Below are 13056 nucleotides of genomic sequence, written 5' to 3' on the forward strand. Positions count from 1 at the left end.
GAATCCGGAAGTGGGCTTGTAATAATTAGTTTAAAAAATTTTCATGTGATACGATTTGATATGACTGCAGTTTAAAAAAAAAAACACAACTTTTAGAAATACATTTAAATTTCCTACCAAGAAATTTATTAAATAGTATTGCATTAGTTTGGGAAACAAATAAGAATTTACAACTAAACAAAATCGAAAAAAGTAGAAGAGCGCCCTAAAGTTACGAAAAATCAATCTTACCGCCTAAAGTTTGCAAAAATTTGTTATAAACCGAAAATCAAATAATACTAGCTTAAAATGACAATCTGCGAGTGCACTAAATTAGGTAATGCCAGTTTTGTGTGCTGTGCCTGCCTGTCCTATGGATTAGTGTACTTCTACTCTCTGCTGATTAGCACGATCCGCAAACGCCTAAAGCAAAGTGTTAGCAGCTAGTGTTTATTTTACAATTACCATTACGACACCGCGACCCCGCGATACCGTGCCCATGCCCCTCCTCCTGCCCGGCACTTAGTCGGGCCGGTAAATGGGCGTTTTGGGTATAAATTCAATTAAAATAACATACTCCATCATGGAATTGGAATCACATTGTTGCTTATGCAGTCGCCAGTGCAGGCCCAGCTTATGATATAGATGATTATTCTCCCATTCGAACAGCTTATCCAGTGTGAGTTGTGTCTGCAAAAATGAAGGGTTTAAGCTAGAAACCTGACACATTTTCTAGATTTATCTTAGACTTACGCGTTTGCTGAGACAAATGACAGGCCAGAGGGAACAACCGAGCGTGCAGCAACAACAGACGCAGCCACAGAAGAGCCATTTGACGTTGACGGGCAGGGATTTCTTCAGCACTCCGTTGATACGGCCTACTGTCGCCTTGAACTCCTCGGGAGCCACTCGCGACAGCAGACCGCAGGGAAACTCCGCGTTGAAGCGGTTGCTCAGCCCAAACCTGCAAATAATCATGTGAGTTTAAATTGGTGTGGTAATGTAAAAATATTCTGCCCTGACTCATCACTTATGCAACCTTACTGTAATTGACTGCTGGGCAGCAAAGCCGCCTTCCCCCCCAAAAATTAGGTCAAGCGGTATCAATAGCAATGCAGGGCCTAGATCGAAATTAGGTGGCGGTAACCTTGAACCACTTTTTAAATGGGGCCATGTAGAACTTTTAGCAATCAATGTTAATAACATACACCTATGGTCGAGTCACTAATTCGTTACTTTTTCTGTATCTGCATAATTTTCCATTTTTGTGGACAAGAGAAATTATTCAGTGTATTCGTAATTTAAAGGTTTCAAGGTTTCATCCTATCCTTTAATAAATGAAATACTTGGGTTGTTCCCTCACTGCGTATTACTATGGCTCTTCCGCTATTACACTGCCCGCAAGTGTGTGATCCACCATTGACATGTGTGAAGTGCTGATTATGTTATTGTCTTTCTGAATGGGGTTACACTCCTAACTACTCTAGCTATCTGGTTTCCCGCTTATCACTAGTGTATAGACCCACTTACACCGTCATGTTGCCAGCGCCGCGTATGATGATAGGCTCCTGGACCGGCGCCACTGTTTGGTCCTGGAAGTGCTCCAGCTCGTCCAGCTGCTCATCCTCGTAGATGGCGTCAAAATCGGAGAAGGACATGGTTGGCCGCGTTTGTGCTTGTTATGATAGCTGACGGGGTGATGGGGCGAGAACGGGTGACTAGGTGACCAGGGGGAACAGAGAAGAGCAGCGGGCGCTCCAGCTGTGCCGAGTGGGAGGTCAAAACATGTTGCTGTCTGCCGTTGCTGGCGGGGATCTGGGTGTTCCTTTAGAGCTGTCCTTCAATCGCAGATTGACACTGTTGCTTCCGCCATAAAATGTCGACGTCTGCCGCGCTTCTCAGTGATGCGATTATGACGTCTGGCCTCCTCTGTTGACGCAAATGTGTGGGCGGAGCGGGTGGTGGGTGGCATTCAAAATAAAGTGCATATTAAAAAACAATAAATGCAACGCGTGTGCGTGCGTGTGTGTGGGGGGGTGTTTTACAACACTGGCCGCTGTGTGCAGTTTGTTGTTGCTTTTTCCACAAGAGCGAGCGGGAGGGGAAGAGACTCCAAATACAAAGGAAGGCCAGATAAATGTTTGCGTTCCATTAATGTCCACTAAAATTGGAATTTCCCTCTCAAACAAACACCGTTAAAAGCAAAAACCATAACGTAAATGTTTTGTTTTTTCCCACACAAACTCACAGAGCACCAAATGTCACACACACACACCTTGCAGCGTATTTCGCAATCACTTTTCTTCCACGTTAGGTTGTTCTGGTGTAAGCACGATCGGTTTTCTTGTTTTTCCTGTAGCTTGGGACTGTTTTCGATTAATTCCGAGCAGAGACTACGACTTATACACGCTTTCTACGTTTTCCGAATACGAAAATTCACTGCTCAATTTGTTGTTGCACGACCACGACGAACAGCTGGCCGACCAGGGATGCCAGGCAGTTTCGTTGGTGGCAGCTCAAAATTTTTAAATAAAATGTACACAGGTGTATTTTTTAAATACAGCTAATATTTATATAAATAAATACATTTTATAATTTAACAAAAATGGCACTATTTTGTAAGTTATGCCATTTGAACCTGTCTATTTCGCTAAACGACATTAAAAACCAACTGGATTAGCAGTGTTGCCAGCCCGTTTCCCTTTTCAAATCCTTTAATTGCAATGGGGTATTATTGATTTATTAATTATCTATATAAATTAATTACTTTTATGTATAAAATACATAGCGCGCCATAAGCTTAAGCCTAAACAAATACAAATTCGACAATTGGGCAACTGAAATAACATTGCAATAGCTTAATTACGAGTGTTACAGATTAAAATATACATATGTTGCTCTAGCGTGAACGAGAAGGCATATTTGAGAAGGTTTTTGGTTTCCAGTACCGGTGGGTCGATGGGCTACAGAAGATTACTTCTTTTTGGCCGCACTGGGACTGGTGGACTGGAACACCGATGATGCTGACATCAGGTTCTCGATGTACTGGCCGAGTACCTGGTTCTCGGAGCGCAGCTTGAGATTTTCCTCCTTGACGGAATCGACGCGTTGCGACAGGTCGTCCAGGGTGTTCTGCAGCTCCAGGACCTGTGTGATGAGGCGGGCCTTCTCCTCCCTATCGTCTTGAGCCATTTCCATGGCCTCCAACGAATTGTGCGATGAATCTGGCGTAGAACTCCGGTTGGTGAACGAGGAGCGCAAGGAGTCCATGGACCTCCCACTGGGCATTCGTCCCGTCGCCGGTGGTTCGTCGTCCGGAATGACCACTGCGATTTTTGGGCGGATTAGCAAATGATAACATCATCACTTGGGACTCCACCCACTCCGTTCGGATTTTACTCACCCTGTGGATCCTCGTCCATGTTGGGAATGCTGTCGTCATTATTTAACAGGGACATGGCTGGCAGTGTTCAAGGGTACTCTTTATTCTTTTAATCTTTAACTCTATTAACTTTTACCAAATTTCTCTCTTAACAATTGACACGAAAAATAAAACTACCCTTTGTGAAGTTGAGCAACACTAGCTACTGGCGCTGCCGTTGTTTAGTATGCGCGGCATTTTACAATACTAGCAGAAGTTTAAAGCGAAGAAGAAGCAGCTGCCTTTTGTAATCTGTTAACAAATTTTTTAGATAAATGTGCTAAGCGAATGTGCAGTCTAAAATATCTGCATATATTCAGTGAACAAACACTTTTGGTTTTTAGTGTACCAGGAAAGTATGCCGCTTTTTTGGATATTTGGACATTTTCCGTATTAAGTCGTTTTATGATACTAGGCCCCTGTAAAGCCAGATTATGATATTCACAAGCTTTTAAGACAGCTAAATACCGCGTTTCCAACACAGTTCGCACCAGACTTGGAAGACAGCATTTTTATTGAGCATTTTATTTCCGCCTTTTCAAAATAACCGACAACAGGCGCACACGAATCGGGGACCAGAGTTGCCACCTGTGACGTTCGATCATAGAAATTAAAATACACACATGCTTTTGCAGTTTTTAATATTGCTGGACGACAGAACGCTTCCGTTTCGCTGGGAGTGCGGATTGTTTCGAGCTGCTTTAGTTTGCTTACCTGGTGAAAAGTGTGCTTGAATTGTTCAGTTTTTCCGCCCGATTTCATTGGGCATTCGTTTTTGCCTGCATTTACGAGGTCGAACGAGCATTAACACCCTCGCAGCTACAAGCTGCAGTTCAATAGAATCATACGGATAAAGCAGGTAAGCGTATATATCCTGGCCCACCTTCGACACTCGCGACCTGACTTTCTGAAGTTCAATCATTCCAGCTGCGCCCGTCCAGCGAACAGCATCCCGATATCCTGGTTTCCGCCTCCTCCGAGGCTGTACATTTCATTTCGCTCCGCGGGCAAAAAGGAATCGCGTGCGGGTAAGTCAACAGTTGGATTCTGGCAATGGGTGCCCCAGACTCCTAGAAAGTGGAAAATCTAGACTCATTCCATGGGCTCTTGCTAAATCCCTGGCTAGTGGTTCATCCGAACCAAGATAAGAGGTTTCTGTTATTGTGACATTGAATGGGGCTCCTACGTAACATGGGGCTGGGAGATCGGATCGGTTCTATCATCCAGGGCTTATATATGCGGTCATAAGGTGGGATACAAAGAAAAGAATAGTTATTAATAGGGTCGGGTCATTTTTGAGATAACAACTCTTTAGGCAGCATAACTAAAAATGGTATCAAAATTCAATATATGTCCAGTGTGACCGTATCAGGGCAACGGGGTTTTGCCCAATGGCCGCGGGTAAATTGTCAAAAACTAAAAGGAAAACTAAGCGCAATAAAACAGAACTAGCAAGAATGGCGATTAACGCAGGTATTACAACTTATAGCCTTCAGCTGTAATAAGTTGTCCATTTTATAAGGTCAGATGGTTCTTGGTTATCACGGCCACAATTTTGCAAGCTGCAAAGAAACTGCTACCTGGTTGTTATTTTCTAATCACCTCGCTTTTGCAGCTTTAAAATCCATTTATTGCACTTGAAACTAAACCTAACTAAACCATTTTCAGGTAAATAACAAAAACAAACCCAAAGTAACCGTAAATATTTAAAACAAATTCGCAATCTGCGCATTTAAATACCAACTGTTGGTATATTACAAGAACCGAAAAACACAAATGAGTGCAAAAAAACGCGCGAAACAATAACTTTAATTCAAAAACTTAAAAACCGCTGCGATTTCGATAATTACAAAAGTGACTGCGGAATATACGTATATAAAGCACAAATCGGGCGATAAAGAATATTACAAATCGGCAAAGAGTTTTGTGAAAAGGGAGAATACAAAAAATACTAACGCCGGTGCAGAGTGTAAAATGCCAAAAACTTTTGTGCGCCTCAACGTACAAAAATTGTAAAGACGCGAATATAGTTTCGATTTCCGCTGGGAAAACCCCAAATACAGAACGAGTCTTTAGGAGAAACGACTCAAAATGCTGCCATTGTCGTTGGCCAGCGCGGAGGTCAAGCAGCTCCAGCGCGATATATCCATCTCCATGTCGCCAGCGAGTGGAGCAGCCATCGCTCCGGCCACCACAAATGGCAATGGTGTTGCCTCCGTCTCCGGCGGAAATCCAAATCCTAACAGCCTTCTCACACTGGCTCCGCGCAAGGAGGAGTTACGCTTCCTGCCCCTCGCATCCATGGGCGGCAACAAAACCTGCAACATCACCATCAGCAATGTCCAGCCAATGAAATCCAAACTGACGGCGGTCAACATAGTGCCAAATTCCATAAAGTCCGCTGGTGCAGGCGCCACTGCTGGAGCAGCAGCTGCGCCTCTGTTCCAGCTGGTGCCATCGCCCAGCAATCCTAGTCAGCCGTTGGTGGCCATTCTGGCACCGAATCGCAAACCCACGCTGCTTGGCGGCGGTGCATCCAATCCCCAATCTGTGGTCATACGCTCCGGAACACCTTTGCACAAGAGCAGTCTGACCGTTGACACCAGCGTGACGCCCGTGCAGCCAGGAGGATCGGGTGCAGCAGGCGCAGTGGGAGGCGCAACTGGAACTGGAGGAGCACCTTTAACGCTCGTGGGCAAAACGGTCGTTCCACCGAAAATACAAACGGGTAAGTAGGGTTTCCCCTCCACTTCCGAGTTATGTAAGTTATGAGTTACAAGTGGGTTTCCCAGCTGCCAGCCGAAGAAGAGGAAGAGCAGATCCCCCAGATCCGAGGCCAGTCGGAAAATGGGAAATACTATTGCACGTGTGTGTGTGTAACTCTGTGTGTGTGAGTGTGTGTGTGTGCGTGTGGGGTGCGGGGCAATCTTTATAGTTTACTTTCGTTGTTCACATCGCTCTGCGGGTTTAGTTTTTAGTTGTTGTTCGACTGCTGCACATTTCATAACACCAATTTAATAGGGTTTGTGTGCGTGTGCCATTTTCGGAAATAAGTTCAACCATCGAATTGAGTTCCATGGATGGGGCGCTACAATTTGGAAAATAAACACGAAGAATTTATTGCTATTTCCAATATATATGGTGTATATATGCTGGTTTTATCAATAGCAGTATGCAAAAGGCGGGGTGCCAGCGAAAACAGCAAAAACAACAACAACAGCAGCAAAGCGACAACGATGATGACGATCAGGTTTTTGCAGCTGCAATAAGAGGAGAAGATTTTGGATCAGCAGTCAATCGGAGCGCAGGGTGCGGAGATCGGAGATCGGGTTCGGGTTCAATGGAGGATCCAATCGGATTGCCTTCGGGTGACTAATTAAAGAAAACTCAATGCTAATTCGTGTCTCTCTGTCTTCTTGCTCTCCATTTGATTGCATCCGTGCAGCAGCACCTGTCCAGATTCCCAGCACGGGTCCGGGTGCTCAGATCTCCCTGCTGGCCAATCCACTCAAGCCACGTGCGCCGCTCATACTCAGCAAGGTGGCGGTGGACAAGCTGCGTCTAAAGTTCAACCAGGTCAAGAACAATCCAAATGCCCTCGTTCTCGGCAAAGCCAATCATGTGAAGAAACTTCTGCTATCGCCGAACCCCAGTGGCGAGGATAAAACCAAGAGCGTCCAGAACAACAACAAACATAACAATAGTGCCAGCCAACAACTGAAGACAGTTGTTGGAGCCAAAACGATGCCCGTTGTCACGGAGGAGCCGACCATCAATAACAACAACGTAAGCCTGATTAAAGCAAAGCCCGTGGCCATGAAGGCAGTGCCGCTGCCCATCCAGGAAACGCCCACTGTGCCGGCAGTGGCGCCAGTTAGTACAGCTCCAGAGAAGGTTGATGTTAGGCCCACTGCAAAGCCCACAACCAAGACAACACCCAAACCAATTCCTAAACCTTTGGAAATTTCCACAAATGGCCCAGCTAAGGAGAAAAAGGTGCCACCCCAGGAGCAGAAACAGAAGCCAATGGACACTTCACGACTGCAACCACTGCAACCACCGGTGACCAAGGAAATCACTCAACTTCCGCCGGCTGTGCCAAAGGATTTGCCCAAGCTGAAGCGCTCGAAGTCCTTCGTGTCCAACCATCCCCCTTCTCCAGTGGCCAGCAACGAGCGTCGTCATTCGGTGGCCATAATGGCCAAGGAGGTGGATGTGATCGAGCAGCCCAGTGCGCCCATCGAGACCATCACCATAGAAGATGACGATGAGAGCGAGGAGGAGCAGCAGAAGCCGGAAAAGAAGGAGACGCCGAAGCAGAGACAGATGACAATGCCCATTCTGCCCGCAGGGATAACCATTTCCACCACCAGTAGAGCGGTGGCCAAAAAGAAACCCGTGAGAAAGAACTCCTCTGTGACGACAATCTCTTCCAGTGCCAGCGGCAGTTCGTCCAACAGCGATGTGGAGGAGGTGCCAGCCAAGAAAATCGAGGAGGAACTGAGTCTGCTGCCTGGCATAAGCATCATTAAGGCGGAATCTCTGCCACTGAGCAGGGAAGACTTTGAGCGCTCGTTGCGCTGCGATGAGCAGGTGCCCCAAACTCCTCCCAAGTCCTCCTCTTCCTCCTCCTCGAACGGCTCTAATGCATCGGAAACGTCGCCGCCGCCCAAATTAGCCGATCCTAAGCCAGCACGTCCACCTGTAAAGAATGGAAAGAAAGCCCACGACCATGATGTGTTCCCATCTCCCGGCAACAAGACCAATAACTTTAAAAGGAGTATGATGCAGAACTTGACCATGCTGAAATGGCGTGGCCAACAGCCGGCCAACCTGCAGAACTCCACCATCCGGTTCGAGCTGAACCAGTTTAACCTCCTGCAGATAAACGAGCGTTGCCAGCCGCGCGAAGGACCAGCTGCATACTTCGAGCGGCCTCTGTATGATCGTCCGGGACGCCGGCCATCGGGCAGCATCCATCCGCTGCTCTATTTGTGCCAGCGCTGCAATTGCCACGGTCCCGCCGCCGACTTTCTGGCACCACGTGAGTAAAGATATCATATTCCAAAGACCGTAAACTCTATATATATATTATATATTATGTTCTCCCACAGATTTCTGCTCTGTTGGCTGTGTGCGTCGATCCCAGAAGCGTCGTCTGCCGCCGGCAACTCAGAAGGACAGCAAGATAAGCCGTACCCAACTGGAGCAAACAGCTGGAACAGTGCCAGATCCGCCACAAAAGCAGCAAGCCAACTACAAAACCCAAACGAAATCTCTGTCTGCCATACAAGAACAGCTGCAGCAACGTCAAAAGGATAAGGCTAGGAAGCCATTCCGCTGGAGCGAGTACCTTAAGTCAAAGGGAAAGGATGTGGCAGCGCCCATTCACCTGTTCCTTAACCCGTTCCCCATCAGTCCCAACTGTTTCGAGCGCGGCATGAAGCTGGAGGCCATAGATCCGGAGAACTGCTCCCTCTTCTGTGTCTGCAGCATTGTCGAGGTGCGTGGCTATCGGCTGAAGCTTAGCTTCGATGGATACTCCTCCATGTACGACTTCTGGGTGAATGCCGACTCGCAGGACATCTTTCCGCCAGGCTGGTGCGATGAGACAGCACGCGTTCTGCAGGCGCCCAAGGACTACAACTCGGAGCGCTTCAGTTGGAGCCGCTACTTGGTGAAAACGGGCGGCAAGGCGGCGCCGCGGGCGCTCTTCGCTCATTTAAATATGCAGCAGCAAATGGGAGTTCGCAACGGATTTGCTGTGGGCATGCATCTCGAGGCGGAGGATTTAAATGACACGGGAAAGATTTGTGTGGCCACAGTGACGGATATTCTGGACGAGCGTATTCGAGTTCACTTCGACGGCTGGGATGACTGCTACGACCTGTGGGTACACATCACGTCACCGTACATCCATCCCTGCGGCTGGCACGAGGGACGCCAGCAGTTGATCGTTCCGCCGGACTACCAGAAGTCGGCGTTCAATTGGGATGACTACATATCAGAGGTTGGAGGAATGGCCGCCTCAAAGGAGCTGTTCACACCACGCCAGCCAATGGAGTACCAGGCACGCATGAAACTGGAGGTGGTGGATCAGCGTAATCCCTGCTTGATTCGTCCGGCCACTGTGGTGACGCGGAAGGGTTACCGGGTTCAGCTGCACCTGGACTGCTGGCCCACGGAGTACTACTTCTGGCTGGAGGACGACAGTCCGGATCTACACCCCATCGGCTGGTGCGAGGCCACCTCGCACGAACTGGAAACGCCGCCTGGCTATCTCCAGACCAAGTCCGTGATGCCCTGCGATGTGGAGGGATGTCGGGGCTATGGCAACGCCAAGCGCTTCAATCTCAATGTGCATGCTTTGCGGGATTGCTGTCCGTATGCGCCGGAGAACTGGCGTCAGTGGCGCTCCAAGACGGTGAAGCCACCGCGTGTGGCGCCCGAGAATATCAGACGTGGATGGGCAAAGAAACCAAAGCGAGCCAGTTCGGAGGCCAAGCAGGCCGTTAAGGATGAATCCCATCCTGAGGTTATCCAGCCGAAAACGGCGGCAAAGGCGCAAGCCAAGCGAAAGACGCCTCCACCGAAGGAGAAGGTTGTGAAAAAGCAGAAGCAGGATGCGGAGCAGGTGCCAGATGAACGCTCCCTGGCCATAGCCAAGTCCTTTGTGAAGGACTACGGTCCACAGTTCTTGCAAAACTATCGCCTCTGGCAGCAGAACAGCGCCTTTGACTTAGACGATGTGCGCTCCAATCCGCTCCACTGGACCAGCTGGGATGTGTGCGAGTACATCGAGCGTGCCCTGAATTCCACTGACATTGCCAAGCTGATCCTCGACCAGGACATCGACGGCAGGGCGCTGCTGATGCTGGGGCGCCAGGAGTTGGACAAGTACCTGAAGCTTAAGGTGGGCCCGGCCGTAAAGCTCTACTCTCTGATTGTGAATCTGCGCATCGCGGTCGTCTCCAAGTTTGGTTCCAATACCACTGGACTGGCGATCAATGCCGATGCTGCAAATCTGGGGGAGGACACCCCTCTGGCTGCGATAAAGCAGCAGCAGGAGCAGTCCCAGAGCAACGGCTACAAGGCGGAGCACGACCAGGAGCTCTCCGAGAGCGGGGACGACGAGGACGTGATGCTCGACAGCGATGACTTTCTCAGCGTTAAGCCGAGCTGCCTGGTGATTGACGAGGACGCCGATGGCGATGGCGACGCCGATGTGGTGATGGTGCCGCTGGAAGTGCGCATGCCCTTGCGCACGGCTTCCTAAAACTTCGGATACCAGGCATCTCGCTTCCGTTGATTGATTTGTAAGATTATTTTGTTGCACCGGCCTCGGCCCATTCGGGTATTATGTTTATAGGTAGTATTTATTCTATAAGGCGATATGAATTCGATTTTGTTTGTTTTTTGCCCCCTCATCCAATAAATGATCCCTCTAGATATGTAATCCATCCTGTCTTATTTCCTTGGCTTAACCTACAAAGTTGCCTGAACCTATTCCTCCGGTGAAGGTTCATTTGCTTCGGGTAGAACTATGGTGCCATCCACTTCGAAGAGGACGTGACCGAACAACTGGGTCACCTCAACGAACTGTTGGAACTGCTCCATGTTCTCGTAACGCAGGTTGTTCACCTCCTGGTAGTTCTTCAGCGAAGTCAGCAGTTCCTTATCGAAAAGAGTTCCATCCTGTTTCAGGATTATCATCAGAGACTTTAGCTCCTTCACACTCAGCTTGAGGAACGAGTTGTCCTTGAGAACCTGGGTGGCTACGGGCAGGATTTTCTGGAAAGGCATATATGGATTAAGCAAGATACAAGTATGGGAACTCATACTTTCGCCACGAGATCCATCAGAGCCGGATGGTTGTGTTCACTGGCCAGGTGAAAAACCTGCAGGACCACCTCCATGGGCCACTCCTGGTGGGCCAGCTTGTCGATGTAGCAGTCGATGAAGTCCAACATCTTGTAGCGCTCGGCCAGCAGCATAAGGTCGCCACACAAGTCAATGGTGACCGCATTGCACACCTCGTACGTGTAAATGTAGAGAAGCAGTGCCTCGTAGGCGGTGGAGGAGGCGTCCTCCACGCTGATCACACGCTTGTTCTTCTGGAAATCAGGATCCCGGATCAGCCGCTCAAACTCCGCGGAGGCGGAGATGAGCATCACCTGGTGGCAGCGGAAGATGCATGGACAACGCTTGCCCTCCTTCACCTTGTCAGGATGCCAAACGTGGAGCTCGCAGTCCGACTTTTGACCATTCCGCAAGAGGTCCAGGCGACGCAGCTTGCAGTTCATAGTGACTGGGGATTTTTTAGGGACTTTGCTCTCACATAGCACACAATTTGGAATTCAAAATTGGGGTTCCCTGGCAGGAATGTCAGACTCTGAGGAAGGGGCCACCGGCGGAACCCACCAGGGAAGCACCAATGGGTGGACCGACCCGGAGGAGGAGACGGATGACCAGGGAGGTCTCCGTAGCTTGAAATCATCGCACAAGACCAGTGCGGATATGGATAGCTTGGTGGTCCCCAGAACCACCACTATTCATGATGTTGATGAGGATATCCCTGTGGGCTTGCCGAATGATGGAACCAATCGCGCCACGAGTAGAACCCGCCGATTGGAATACTTTCGCAGTGGAGCCGATGCCGATTGCCAGGTGCACGTTCTGAGCACTTGCCCCCAATCCGACGAGCCGGCGGTCAGTGTGTGTTACAAAAAGTTTGGCTGTCACCGGATCTTCCTGGCCACCGCCTCCGACAAACTGGAGCAGGACGTGTACCAGAACAAGCACTGGAACGGCGTGCTGCAGATCAATGGGGTTTCGCCCGAGAGCGTGGAGATCTTCCTGGAGTTCATATACACCTTTGAGGTGACATCGCCGTTGGTCGAGCTGAAGCTGGTGGGTGATATATTTATCCTGTCCTGCGCCTACAACATGCCGGAGCTGCTCCGCTCCTTTGCAGAGAAATTGGAGCAGCAGGAGTGGCCTGCAAATGGCATCTTCCCTGCCTTCGACCTGGCATTCCGGCATAACATCACCGATGTGGAGCGTGTTTGCATCGAGGTGGGTAGTTTGGCATACAATATGACTCTTACTAAGTAAATTATCCATTAGAAAATCTTAAAGGAAGGGGCATCTTTGATAGAAGAACCCAGTTTAATGAATCTCCCGGTTTATGCCTTAAACTACGTCATCCAGCACTGGCTAGTGGCGGATACTGTGCCTCCTAATGAGCTCATCAAGATATTGAAGCAGTATCAGGAGATCAATGGGATAACCTTTGCCAACACCCAAAAATTCCCACACTTCACCAAGATTATCAAGTATTTTCCCAATGTTCTACTGGATGCCGAGGGGTATATCAACCAAAACTAGATTATTAGGGGGAATCCCTAAGTTGCTTGCATAAAAACCCATTTTCTTAAAAGTAATCCAATAAAATATCAGCTTTCAATAGCTTTGCATTGGCCACCTTTGGGATATGGGATATGTGAAACTCATCTAGAAGAAGGTTGGAGTTTGAAACGACTGAAAAAAAGATGTCTATATTTAGGTTATACTAATTTGAAATAAATTCCAATTGAAATTATAAAAATTATAGATGCATTTTTCAAAAAGTCAAGCGGACAGCGCTGCCAACCCGT

The 13056-nt window shown here is 48.6% G+C and overlaps 5 protein-coding genes across 9 annotated transcripts; 2 read left to right on the top strand and 3 right to left on the bottom strand.

The window, feature by feature from the left end:
- Positions 1-99: 99 nt before the first annotated feature.
- LOC120454294 (cysteine-rich hydrophobic domain-containing protein 2) lies at positions 100-2480 on the bottom strand. 2 transcript variants are annotated; one of them, XM_039639489.2, is made up of 4 exons: positions 2278-2480; positions 1510-1908; positions 733-943; positions 100-669 (listed from the first exon to the last, which is right to left on the bottom strand). In XM_039639489.2, the coding sequence occupies exons 2-4, from the start codon at positions 1635-1637 to the stop codon at positions 502-504; spliced, it is 507 nt and encodes a 168-aa protein (XP_039495423.1). In that variant the 5' UTR covers positions 1638-1908; positions 2278-2480; the 3' UTR covers positions 100-501. The 2 variants fall into 2 exon arrangements, with proteins under 2 accessions (XP_039495423.1, XP_039495422.1); XM_039639488.2 differs by having other exon boundaries at positions 2255-2480.
- A 225-nt stretch (positions 2481-2705) lies between these two features.
- LOC120454295 (short coiled-coil protein B) lies at positions 2706-3570 on the bottom strand. Its single transcript, XM_039639490.2, has 2 exons — positions 3383-3570; positions 2706-3305 (listed from the first exon to the last, which is right to left on the bottom strand). The coding sequence occupies exons 1-2, from the start codon at positions 3435-3437 to the stop codon at positions 2953-2955; spliced, it is 408 nt and encodes a 135-aa protein (XP_039495424.1). The 5' UTR covers positions 3438-3570; the 3' UTR covers positions 2706-2952.
- Positions 3571-4037: 467 nt separating this feature from the next.
- LOC120454285 lies at positions 4038-10856 on the top strand. 3 transcript variants are annotated; one of them, XM_039639469.2, is made up of 5 exons: positions 4038-4259; positions 4314-4428; positions 5069-6128; positions 6846-8444; positions 8515-10856. In XM_039639469.2, the coding sequence occupies exons 3-5, from the start codon at positions 5492-5494 to the stop codon at positions 10674-10676; spliced, it is 4398 nt and encodes a 1465-aa protein (XP_039495403.1). In that variant the 5' UTR covers positions 4038-4259; positions 4314-4428; positions 5069-5491; the 3' UTR covers positions 10677-10856. The 3 variants fall into 3 exon arrangements, with proteins under 3 accessions (XP_039495403.1, XP_039495402.1, XP_039495405.1); XM_039639468.2 differs by having other exon boundaries at positions 4328-4428; XM_039639471.2 differs by having other exon boundaries at positions 4328-4428; positions 6849-8444.
- LOC120454293 lies at positions 10756-11703 on the bottom strand. Its single transcript, XM_039639486.2, has 2 exons — positions 11242-11703; positions 10756-11191 (listed from the first exon to the last, which is right to left on the bottom strand). The coding sequence occupies exons 1-2, from the start codon at positions 11701-11703 to the stop codon at positions 10904-10906; spliced, it is 750 nt and encodes a 249-aa protein (XP_039495420.1). The 3' UTR covers positions 10756-10903.
- Positions 11704-11782: 79 nt separating this feature from the next.
- On the top strand, positions 11783-12935 carry LOC120454290. 2 transcript variants are annotated; one of them, XM_039639479.2, is made up of 2 exons: positions 11783-12475; positions 12539-12935. In XM_039639479.2, exons 1-2 carry the CDS (start codon positions 11783-11785, stop codon positions 12785-12787), a joined length of 942 nt encoding a protein of 313 aa, XP_039495413.1. In that variant the 3' UTR covers positions 12788-12935. The 2 variants fall into 2 exon arrangements, with proteins under 2 accessions (XP_039495413.1, XP_039495411.1); XM_039639477.2 differs by having other exon boundaries at positions 12527-12923.
- Positions 12936-13056: the final 121 nt, after the last annotated feature.

The sequence above is a fragment of the Drosophila santomea genome, chromosome 3R (assembly GCF_016746245.2).
Source record: "Drosophila santomea strain STO CAGO 1482 chromosome 3R, Prin_Dsan_1.1, whole genome shotgun sequence".
In the NCBI taxonomy this organism is placed as follows: Eukaryota; Metazoa; Arthropoda; class Insecta; order Diptera; family Drosophilidae; genus Drosophila; species Drosophila santomea.